The sequence below is a fragment of the Pocillopora damicornis genome, chromosome 12 (assembly GCF_964200805.1).
Source record: "Pocillopora damicornis chromosome 12, jaPocDami1.2, whole genome shotgun sequence".
Taxonomy (NCBI): Eukaryota; Metazoa; Cnidaria; class Anthozoa; order Scleractinia; family Pocilloporidae; genus Pocillopora; species Pocillopora damicornis.
In genome coordinates, this window is record NC_142681.1 from 11,803,170 (window position 1) to 11,815,099 (window position 11,930).

The following is an 11,930-nucleotide window of genomic DNA, read 5'->3' on the forward strand; positions in this document are numbered from 1 at the left end:
ATGCCAAGCCCCTTTGGCCACATACAACAGGTTCGCCTTGGAAATTTTTTAAGGATTGCAATCACAAGCTGATAAATAAAACAAAAGCTATCATTTTTGTCTCTTGGAAAAGTGGTCGCTTTTAAGTGGTCTTCCAGGAAAGCTCGACTGTAATCAAGATAAGTTCAGCTCCAAATAAGCGTCCGTTACCCATCACTTCGAAATTCCGCTCTTTAAATCGCGATTCCACCCAGGCACTTTTTCCACCTAAGGGCTAGCACCAGCAACATGCACTTGACTAAATGTTTCTTCTATTAAACTTTGACCTTTCCGTATTTTGCAGGTTCAAAGAGTGCAGGTGGCTCTAGCAATGTAAGTAACTGTAAAACCCGTCAGTCAAGCTCAGTTCTGCACCTTTCTTAACAGTGATTGAAAACTGTATTCCCCGTCGTGAATGCGAGAGAGCATGTTTCTTAGGGTATCAAATGATGTGAAGAAGAAATTTATAACACTGCGCTGAAATCCTTCTGCTTGTCCTTTTCAGGGTAAAAAGGGTTTTTAGAGTACTGCTTAGGTTCGCTTAAGAGTTATCTACTTTTTTGTTTGTTTGTTTGTTTTCTTAGTCTAAACAGCGCGAAGATAGAACAGATCAAGAGGAGAGTGTCGACGCCTCTTTACATGTGAGGCATTCTGTGGCTATTCCTTACCCCACCCCACAGAAAAATCTCACAGTCCAGGTAACTTTGTGATCTAAAATGTCAATGTTATTGAGCAGACATTTCTTATGGGGCGTGAAATTTCTTTTCAAAGGAATAATGTGTGATAACACGTGCTTTCACTTCCTTTGCAGATTAAAGGAAATGGTGGTGAGCCTGCCCTTACACTTGACCTAGAGAACAACTTGGCCAACCAAGGTAAACAAGGTTTCTACAACCGTCCAGTTAATTTTGTAGTCGCTTGAATAATAAGTTGGTCTCTACCATCGCAGACTTTCATTGTGTATGTTGATGAAAATCGTTACCTTCGCATGAGAAAGTGATTTTCTCGGACAGATGTAAGGTCCATCGTAGCTCGCTCCCTGATGAGATGTCTCTAGTAGGAGGAATAACAATTTTTAGCTATTTTAGCAGAGCACCAAGCAGCCTTTTTTTGCTTATGTGCCTTGCGGGAAAGTGTATGTAGTTCATCAATCAAGGCTGAACGATTCCGCCACGTCTTGTTATCGAAGGAAAGATATACAAATGGTAGTGGACAAATTCATAAATTTGATTAGACACAACGTTTCTTTCACTCATCCCACTGGTTCTTTTTAGGGCCCAGAGCGCATATCTTGAAGTGTTCTGCTGCTGGTAAACCTTTGTGGGAGACTGTGATTATAAGTCCCGGTATAGCCTTGGCTGGCAATCGGTGAGTTAGGGTGGACTCCCTAAAGATTCTGAAGGAGTAAAATTATTTGTATTTCACCTCTAAATCCAAGAAGCTTGAGATACAAGGAAAGAACAGAGCCAATGATTTTGAGACCCAATGAGTCAACGCAAAAACGCAGATGAAGTATTTTTGTCAATTGTCAAATGATTTTTAACTTTGTGATCTCCTTTCATTTTGTTTCTCTGATTTTCATTCCCCGTAAAGACAAGTGGTCTCCGTGGCTTGTGAAAACCGAAGTATCGACATGTTTTCTTCCACTGGACGAAAGTAAGCAAGTGTCGTTTCTGTATGCAATTTACACCATAGTGTGAACTTTGGGATTCGTGTTGCGAAGCGCTCACGTGAATTTCCTAAAAATGTTTGAATTATAATTGAACAGAATCCTACCTTCCATGGTGTTGGACTCACCAGCCTCCATTCTGCAGTGTAGCCGTCATTATGTCATGCTTGTCACCTCCTCTGGGGGAGTGTTTGTTTGGTAAGTATTCAACAAACGTCCTTTGGTTTTGAAGTTTTCTCTTTTTTTTATGGAACCTCTGCTAAGAAAAATTGTCGTGGTTGTTTGTTTCGTATTTGTTATTATGTTTTCTTTGAAAACCTGTTAGAGAGTACATTTAGTTAACACGACGTTTTAAGTATAAACTTTTGACCCCTAAGAGTGACTCGCGTCTACTTTCTCCTTCCAACATCACTCTGAATAAAACATTAGGGTCACAAGAACTAAGAAAATGATCACCAACTTAAGAAAATCTTGATTTTTAAACAAATTCTCCTTGTCCACACCTTAGGATAACTAAAAAGAACAATGTGGAGAATATGCATTCTGATTTAAGGGTGTAAAGGGTTAAGAAACGTTTTTCTTTTTACCCAGGGACACAAAGAGAGTCACCGCAGTGCTAAAAAATGAATCAGTGCTTCCACTGCTATCAGGTATGTTGTAAAATTTGGAGGAAGAAAAAATTAACCTTTAGCGATTACGGGTACGTTACACATGTACATGTATACATTTATTATTTGATACATAAAAGATTTGCAGCAAATATTTGCAAACGCTGAGCTTACCTGTTATTCTACAGGTCCAGATGTGACGATTACTCGAGCCTCGATTTCAGAACGAGGATTTCCAATCATCACCTTGTCCAATCACGCATCTTATTCCTTGGACACATCTGTAGGGGCGTGGTAAGAACATGTTATTACAAATGGGTTCAAGCGTAACGTACAGTTGGAAAAAAGTGAACTCTGGCTCTGTTTTCTTTGTCCTAATTTCCACTGATCCTTTGAAGTTTGCTGTAACTGATCTTCACTTAAGGCCTTTCTATTAAGGCTAATAGCTTGAACTTGTGCAACATGTTTGATACTTGTTTCAGGAATTATCCTTCGTAATAGAATCTTGGGGTGTCAATCAAAGCCGATGGTCAGCGGTCTACCGCCGGCTAGAAGACCTTTTACCGCCGTCTGTTGAGCCGGCAAGCTGCAAGCAGGCTCTTGCGTTTGGGTTGCCTTACTGCCTAGGCACCTAGTGCACGATGGGTAGCCACTTAAGGAAGATTTCATTGAAACACGTGAGAGTGATAACATTTGATACCCGCCATAAATGTCTAGTTGACAAACGTGTTCGGTCAAGATAGTTGGAAATTTTCCAAGCCCCTTTTTCGTTGCGTTTCCATGGACCAAGATGATGTGAAGGAGCGCTAATCACCCTTTAAAGAATGCGCAGTAAGAATGCAATAAGATATGTTGTTTATAGGGTGCAGCTTATTTACGCTGATGACCTCCTGGCTGTCAACTCTGACCATCAGTCGGTGGCGCCATCCCAAGATCCCCTTCAGGCGAAGGGTCCTCTCGCTCAACTACAAGGGCAGAGTTCGAGGTGCGTCTTAAAGTAGTTTTGTTGGTTTTAAAACTTAAGGATTTGAAAATTTATGACATTTTTCATGCTAAGTTAAATGCTGTCGAATCTCTTCAAACTCTGGCTCAAGACCTCTTCCACAACTGTAAAAAACCTCACATTATTTCTCAAACGACTGGAGGGCAGACGGCAAAAGTAGACTTACAATGGCTATTGCCATTTATGAAAACGCGTTGCTTAATTTATCCATCTAAAACATGTCTTAGTATTGATGTGTAAAATTTATTTTAAAATAATTTGATTTTCATTGTGTCAGAATCGGGCGTCAGTCCTCAAGAATCTTCCGGTCAAATACAGGGAGACAACAGTCTGCTACAGCAGTTCATCTGGAGGTTAGTCAGAAGCCGCAACTACTCAGAAGTTCATTTGATTCCCAGTGACATCATTCTTGAGATAGAATCTGCAGTGAGATCTCTGTCAAGCCTTTCCGTATTTTTGGTGTATTCAAGGAACTAGCATTTATTTTGAAATACATGCTCAAACCTCCGCGTGAATGGAGGGGGGGGGGGGGGGGAAGGAGGCATTTAAGTGCAGCAGCACCACTTTTACCCCCCACTGGCGCGTGAGCTAATGCAATGCGATTCCACGGAAGTTATATTATAATATGCATCTTACATGCCAAGAGCAGAGAGAATTTGAGTAGGATATTAGTAACTATAGATGCAGGTACTCTTCTTGTCGGTCATGCCAAGAGAAAGCTGGGCCTTGTGATCTGGGCCAGGTTGTTCAAAGTTGGGTTAAGATAACCCAGGGTTAGTGTGAAATCTGATTTCAGATCTAAAAGCTTTGAAAGGAAATTCAGTCGAATTCTTTTAGACAAGAGTATGACTATTTGACGCTTTAAATAGAACACTGAAAATTATCCCAAAAAGGCTTTTTGAGTAAAGGAATAATTTAACCCTGGGTTAGCGCTAATCGGCCTTCGAACAACTGGGCCCTGGTCATTTTAGTTGTAAATTTATTATGTTCATTTATTTATTTTCAAGAACCAACTGTCGTCTTGCGTCGCCTTGGGATCTGGTAAAGAGTACTATTTTTGGTTGACAACGTACGTACGGTATCTCTCTCAGGCAGGTTCGTGAACCTTTTTATATTTCAATTAACTAGCTTATTTCTACTCTGACTCCTCATTTCGTAAGGTGGGACACACACTCCTTTATTTGGCCAGACGAGGGAACTACTCTTAAACAGATTATAGTTTTCGGGGCCTGAAGGTGTACAGTTGAATCATGTAGTCTTGAGTAGTGTCTCGGAGCACAATTTATATGTGTGGTCCCAACAATCTCTAATTTTGACGATTCTTCCTGTTGACACGCCTCAATTTTCACAATTTTATGTCTTGAACAGGGTCGCGAAATAAACGGGTTTTGTTTACAAAAAAAGTTTAAAGACGTCCGCGATTTACCCCCACCTAAAGTTTCCTCGTCTGTCCCTTCCTCCCATGTTCTTCGGGTAAACGAGATGTTTCCACTCTTCCAAACGTCGTTTTAAAACTTGAGATGTGTGTTTTTAGGGTTTGAACCACGATTAAGGGAAGTTTGCGAGGAGCTACTTGGACCTCCACACAGGTAAAGAAACCAGATTAATAATGAACACAGAAAAGAAAAACAATTTGTTACTGAATTCACTAAGCACACCTTTAAATGAGCTCGTGTTTTCAATAATACAAACTGACGTTAACCCAGACTGGAGTTTCGTCAGTTTACAATTTAAAAAACTGCTAACCACCATTTTTTTTCTGTATTGTAGCTGGTGAATTTTCGTCAGTTAATTGGTTACACTGTTTCCTGGCTGCTTATTCTTTTTTCATGTTTATTTGTTCTATGAACTCGGTCATTTAAACATTTACCTCCCATAGGATCGTTCATTTGTGATTTTCAAGACAGTCACAGTCAATTTTCTTTTGGTTCACGTCCTTTTATTTTTTGATTTGTTGTTGTTTTGTTTTTGTTATTGTTATATAATTTTTGGTTTTGTGTTGTTTGTATTTTTTGTTTGTTTACATTTTGTTCTTATTTTTTTATAGAACAATAGGAGCACAAGACAAAAGTGTCAATTGGAACCCTACCATACTGGTAATTGTGACAAATCAACTTTTCCTTTTTTGAATTTATGTATTCAATTTTTATTTTTTGTCATTTTATTGGTGTTAGTGCAATTTACCGTTAGAGCGTCGAAAGTTACTTGAGATTACACTGGTTTTTCTTTATTTGCTCTGTGATTGGTCTAGAAAACTCGCACCATTCTCAACCATCAGATGCAAAAATAACAACATCACGACTTGGTCGCCCGCGTTTTCCCGCGCTTTAGGTGGTTTATTTGATTTACTTTGATATCTCATTGGCTCTTCAGGTTATTTTTCTTTTTTTCTGATTGGCCGTTGTGATTACTTTGGTTTTGTTTTACGACACTCAATCGAAAAGTGTTCTAAGCGTCGAAAGTAATGGGGGATTGAATTGCATAGATGCGCAGCTAAACAGATGGCGACTTGGTTACACGCGTTACATGTCTGCGTCTTTTTACTTCCACTGTCATAGACCTCTGACGATTTTTCCCTTGTTTTAATTGTTTGTTTTGATATCTGTGGTTTTCTCACTGGATCGAAATGCGCCCTTGTAGCACGTCAGTTTTGCTTGGTACCGTTACTTTTCCATTTCATGTAACACAATTCGCATAATAGGTAATTTGTCAATGTGCGTAATTGTTTGAAAATTTCCATTTTTAGGGACACCAGAAAAGAAATCTTTTGCGTGAACTGTTGCCTCATATTGGTAAGTTCATAATGGGGTTCTTTCAACCTTTTAGACCCTGTGAGCAACTAGCGTCTAATTTCTCCTTAAAATATAACCGCTGAATCACTATTAGTGTTACGAGAATAAAGGAAATGATCACAAACGAAAGAAGCTTTAGATTGTTAGGCAAATTCTCTTTGTCAGCACCTCGGGAAATGTATAGAGAACAGTATGTAGAATATGCATACTGATGGTAGGGTGTAAAGGGCTAAATGCTACATCGACGAATATGGTGAACTGTATAAACGAAGCTTCACATACCTTCCTTACAGTTATCGTTATTTATTTCACTGGACTTATTTATGGCGCGTTTTCTTTCAGGAACAAACATTCGTCTACAAAGGCTCTTTACAGAGTTCAGGGAGCAGCTAGACGCACTCAACGTGCGGTGACATACGACGGGTTCTGTAAGAATGAACTGCTTTAGAGGTGAACGTAATAGTGTTTGAAATGTGCAAAGAGGCGTGACGAGATGAGTGTCACGCACGGGTTAGTTCAAGTCACGGATGCTGTGACGTCCAGCGTCAAGTGTGGAGGATCAACAATGGGTAATATTCGAAAGACTTTCGCTTTAAAATGGCGAAAATAAATATCGCTTAGATTTCTCAGCAAATAACACATTACTCACTGAGTATTGGATGTCAGTCAAGCGAGGAGGCATTTGAGTGCACGGGACGTCTTGTTCCTTTAACAGAGTAGGAATCAAGAAAAAACAGCTCTTAGGCGCTGAGGGAAACATATTATAGCGACGATAGTTTGAATATCTGCATCATGTCTCGGAATAATTAAAAAGTGGGTCTTATTTTGGAATGATAACCGCATATCATGTAAGTGCTGTTGCCGTCCGTTGCTGTATTCATACCTCCCGCTTAGCTTTAAGGCTTACTAGAAAATTTCGTGGGAATTACATTATGTTTTACAGTGTTCTGTTACATTCTGGTTATACCTCTAATACTCTATTCACACCAAAGCGTAGACATGTTTAAAGCTGTTTTGCTATAGACGGTTGAAAATTGTTTTCTGCATCAAAGCAATGTTTGTCTACTTCAAATTTATCACTTTGAAGGTACAAGCTGGTGACTACTTGAATCTTATGGAAAATTTGGGTTTTAAGTTTTCTGTTTCTGATTTTCATTCGGTTAAATTCGGTTCAACTAAACATGTTGTACTGGTGTAAATGGGTAGAAGTCAATACAGAAGTTCTTTTTCATAAAAGTTTTCCACCTGAAAAGTTCTTTATTCAGTATTTCAGTGCACTCGATGTGTTAGCTGTGCGCTTCGCTCTGCACACTTACATGGTCGCCATAATTATTTTGCCGAGCGCTGTAAGATATCGCAGTTGAGGAGCGCTACTGTCAAAGAAGTCACACAATTATTCCTAGAGCGACACTATGAACTGAACTGTAGTATACTGATATTAAGCGTCGCATTCAAATGCTGGTAAATAAATATTTTGTTAGCAAAGGTGCGCTGTACACTTTGGGTATCTCAAATGCTAATTCTCATTGAACTAGTCAGTTTCTCCGTTGTTTATTCACAGCAGTCTTTGTGCAACTTCTTCTTGTCCTTGTAATCTTTACCTTAACCCTTTAACTCGGAACAGATCAGCATGTAACTTCTCCCTATAACATCCATACATTATCTAGCAAACAGGTAATGAGAATACTCAGACTTATGGAAGTTGCTGGGGACCTTAAGCAAACCACGACGGCGACGGCAACGAGGAAAAACAAAAGATCTAATTGGCAGAACAATAGCTCAGCACGTACGTTTTAAAACTTTGTACATTTCTTAGCCGCCTTACGCAAAACAAGAAAGTGAAATCACCACAATTAGCGTCGTCTGCAAACCGAAACCGCGACGGCGAATTATTTTAATTTCCATTCGAAACTCAACGCTTCTTTAATACGTTATGCTGAAGTTGAGGTGTGGCGCTGTATGAGACGGTAGACACCTGCAGCCATTTTTAAAATTCTAATTAAAGGAAATTCATTTTTTAATCGAAGTCTTAGCGTTGATGTCCTGACTGCTTAAAGTCCCTGTTATCTTGATCCAACACTAAATTATCGTTGCTAATTTAATTTACAAGGTAATGTGTCGCAGCTAGAGGGCAGAATTAACAATTAGATCCTGGGAGTGAGAGGGTTTACTGAAGGCATTGTCTAGGAGCGGATTTCGTGGGACTTTATTTTTTGTCCATCCGGAAAGATGTTCGTGAAATTTTTGTATCCATTGTCAGCATTGAAGGTACACCTGGAAAATGAACCGCAATGAAAGGTGGCATAAATTTAGTCAGGGTTAAATCGTTCCACTTTGTTATTTGCAATCCGTGTCTTGTAATATTTCCTTTCCTTACCCATCCTCATTGCCTTTTGTTTTTCGATTTCTTACCCCGCTATTAAGAGCATTCTTCTTTCACATCACAATAGTAACCTTATATCAACGGCGTATCTCCGTTTGCATCCTTTTCGTTTATCCTAGGTGTATGCCAAAACGCCCTCACACAAGCTCCCCGCTAGTGCTTCTCCCTCTAGACTTTCCTCTGTGAACTTGACTATTCCCTTGCTGCCAGCGGTTGAGTCCAGACGTTTTACAGGCTTTTTTCATTCCAGGTGTTTTGTGTATGCAAACACCTTCGTTAAGGGTCAGAAACACCACATAATACCGCACGATCTTACCAGAACGAACTGTCACACTTCACGGTCTTGTGCAGTAAATCATTTCTAACCTACACGAACCTTAAAGTTTTGAAACGATTTTGAATTCAATATGATTTTGATTTAAATAAAATAATGAAAAATTGATTATAGTTTGGAATATTGCAGAATACTGAAATATTGAAGTAATGGCAATAATTTGATATAACAGCTCAGCAAATAAGGCAGACGTTATGAAAGAAAAGTTATGTATCAGTTTTCATATCACTTTCACTACCTTGTAAAAGCCAAATGGATATGCCGGTTGTGATACGAATAACAAAAAAAATAGATTTACTTCCCGGATTTTTCTTGAAAACGAAGCTGACATCTGCGGTCGTTGACTATGTATGAATCACGCGCAATGGGAACTAACAGTTGGTCACAAACACTTGTGATATCGTTTTTTGGTTTTCTTTTTGCATGCAATTTTCGCTGCGTTTTTTCATCGTTGGTCTTCTCATTAGTTTATATCCTATTCGCATTCGCAATTGTATCTCTCAATCGTTAATTTTGCATCAAACAACTTAGCACATTGCACAAAACACTTTTGGTTGTGGTGGGAAATTTCCTTCTTCTTACATCTGAGGTTCTCTAGAACTTAATTCACGTTCTTTCCCCAGTTTTTGCTAAAGCAAACGTTATCTTGAAGGTACGAATTATTCAAGAAAAATTAAAAAAGAAAAGAAATTGCGACGCCAGATAATCCCAATACCGCGATATGTTCAAACATGTTTATGTGTAGAGTCTGTCTTAGATTTATTGAGATGAAATTCTGAAAGACAAAAATAATAATATTACATGTAATCCGCATGTTGCATTTTGAATATTAAGTTCTCAACTTGGAGTAGAAAAGCTGCATAGAATATGAGACCTTTTTAATTCTTTGAAAGCTATGACAAGGGAATTTGTTCGATCTGAAACTGATTCCAATTTTTTTGACGTTCAAAGATTAAATGTTCAAAATATTAAATGAATTTCTTGCAGGCATATTAAAAAAAAATGGGATTAATGCTCATAATCCTTTTAGAAATAACTTCGTTTTGAATAGATGTAAAATTTTTTTGGTTGGTAAGCTTTGCAGATCTTGGAAAAGGCTTTTTGGACGTTTTTTTTCCTCTCTTTTGTTCTTTTCCTACCATGTATGATGGTTAAATCAGTCATGGATTAGGAAAAGTGAAATTTGATACTTTAAAGCTACTATTTAGCATGACTTCTTTCTCTCTGTTGCTAGGCTTGCTCGGAATGTTTTTTTTTTGGCAACAGAATCGAATGAAGTTGTGTAGTGTCGGTTTCTTTGAAGATGACTACATTTTGAATTCCTCTTAATGAAGCAATGCGAGAAGTGAATATTAATCTTGCTTAAAAAAAGTGTGTAAACACTAAAATTATCCTCGTTAATATCATTAGCTTGCATTGATCGTTTTAGGCGTCAATACAAGTTGAACTGAAATGTATCGGTCGATCTCAGGAGTTGCTTCATATTTGTTGTCACAAAAACAGTGTATCGGCGATAGGAGTCTTGCTAAGCCTTATCAACTGTTTCCGTGTTGGACATTTGCCTAACATAGCGATATTCTCTTACGAACATCCGAAAAGAAAATCCTAAACGTGTTTCTAAAATCCCTGCCCTACCGTATGATTACGGAAAAAGGCCACAGACTTTATAAGTTTTAACACGCAGTGAATCAGTTTTATCATGGGTCAGCGAGCGGTCCTGCGTACTTATGGCGTTTTCTCAGCAAGATTTCGTTTCCCATCAAAAACAGTGAACTTTGCGAAAATACCAGTTAAGTGCATAATGGAGTTATTCTCATTTTCATATTTTTTCTACATGCTGTATATGTATTTTGGCGTGTTATAGCAGCTGTCGGTATATTTATCATTCTCGTTGCCCAAAGGCTGAGATACGAAAATCCAGTATTTAAATAAGATTATTGTTTCCATGTGATAATCAGGGTTGTATTGTCTTCATGTATTTTTTTCCTTTTTTTTTTGTTTCGATTTTCGTAGGCCAAAAAGGTTGGATTTTTAGTTTCCTAGACGAAGGAAATAGTAAAACAGATTGCTCTTAATAAAACGTATTTTCTGTCAGTAATTTATATTTCGTTTGGGTTTGCAAGTGGTTTCCATCAACATCAGAAACTAACAAGCGTTATAGATTTTTCCGATTATTTTTGATTCTGAATTGACCAGTGTTTTTTCTAGTCAGTTAACGAAGTTTAATAGCGATCGATTTGCAAGTAGAGGAGGATGTGGACAAAGCAAAGTTATCTGTTGGGTCTAGAGATACAGAGTTTTAATCAGCACTACCGATTGCGATCTGTTTACTCGAATATTTCTACACCATTAAACTTTAATGACTAAAACTGAATTTACAGCTAGAAAGTTTGTTCCCTATTGAAGTGGGGTATCTTAGCCACAGGATATTTACCTTGCAAAGTAATCTCGATTAAAAAAAATGTCTCAAAAATTAGCTAAAAAACGTACAACTAAAATAATTGGAAACCAAAAACTCCACCTGGCGCTGTTTTTCTGGAAGTAATTTGTGCCTGTTTGCGGAGGTGTTTTTGTGCCAATTGTTTACCAAAAGAAATAGTCTGGGAAAAATTTACCGCTCTGTCAAATTATAATCTTCACTCTACGACGGTGATGTTTATGTTTTAAAAAGCAATTTTTAACTATAGTGCAAAGGTACATACTGCGATGATCGAAAAAGTTAAGCAATTTCGCGTTATTATGTAGTTCATAATTTTTTTACGCCGCCCACTCACACTCTAAAAATCCATTATTTCTCCATATTAGCACTGTACCTACGAAGCAGAAGGTTTGCCTTACCTCGACTGAGAAAAAAAAAAAAGGCTCCCTGAAATGTCATCAGTTTCATCTCGCTTCGTTGTTTGAAAAAGACCGTGAATAAATACGTGATGTTGTTGAAAATACGCTGGTATGTATTTCAAAGTGTTTTCCGTTCTGACACCAAACAAGGGAAAAGTGAAAGGGAAATGCTATTTCCCAGGAATCCTGTTCTTTCGCAGCTGCAAGAGTCGCATAGATGGGAAAGATCCCACCTCTTATGTCGCTTTGAGAAAGTACAAACATAACTTGTAATCGAGAACAAAA

The 11,930-nt window shown here is 38.2% G+C and overlaps 1 protein-coding gene and 1 long non-coding RNA gene across 5 annotated transcripts in view; one reads left to right on the forward strand and one right to left on the reverse strand.

Moving 5' to 3' along the window:
- Positions 1-7,575, forward strand: part of LOC113667342 (protein HIRA) — a 29,605-nt gene extending 22,030 nt beyond the window's left edge. For 3 of the 4 annotated variants that reach the window (XM_027183157.2, XM_089189250.1, XM_089189251.1), the window contains 15 exons: positions 323-351; positions 603-716; positions 830-893; positions 1,293-1,386; positions 1,612-1,674; positions 1,787-1,885; positions 2,279-2,337; positions 2,484-2,589; positions 3,158-3,280; positions 3,576-3,651; positions 4,306-4,393; positions 4,833-4,887; positions 5,346-5,394; positions 6,045-6,090; positions 6,433-7,575. In XM_027183157.2, coding sequence (XP_027038958.2) covers positions 323-351; positions 603-716; positions 830-893; positions 1,293-1,386; positions 1,612-1,674; positions 1,787-1,885; positions 2,279-2,337; positions 2,484-2,589; positions 3,158-3,280; positions 3,576-3,651; positions 4,306-4,393; positions 4,833-4,887; positions 5,346-5,394; positions 6,045-6,090; positions 6,433-6,503 — 1,136 coding nt within the window. In that variant the 3' untranslated portion in view covers positions 6,504-7,575. Of the gene's footprint in view, positions 1-322; positions 352-602; positions 717-829; positions 894-1,292; positions 1,387-1,611; positions 1,675-1,786; positions 1,886-2,278; positions 2,338-2,483; positions 2,590-2,777; positions 2,973-3,157; positions 3,281-3,575; positions 3,652-4,305; positions 4,394-4,832; positions 4,888-5,345; positions 5,395-6,044; positions 6,091-6,432 lie in introns of those variants that run through there. The other variant, XR_016181592.1, reaches the window with a different exon arrangement.
- Positions 7,328-11,840, reverse strand: LOC149036501 (uncharacterized). The gene is made up of 2 exons (XR_016181594.1): positions 11,646-11,840; positions 7,328-9,582 (listed from the first exon to the last, which is right to left on the reverse strand). It is a non-coding gene; the product is annotated as an uncharacterized LOC149036501 (long non-coding RNA).
- Positions 11,841-11,930: the final 90 nt, after the last annotated feature.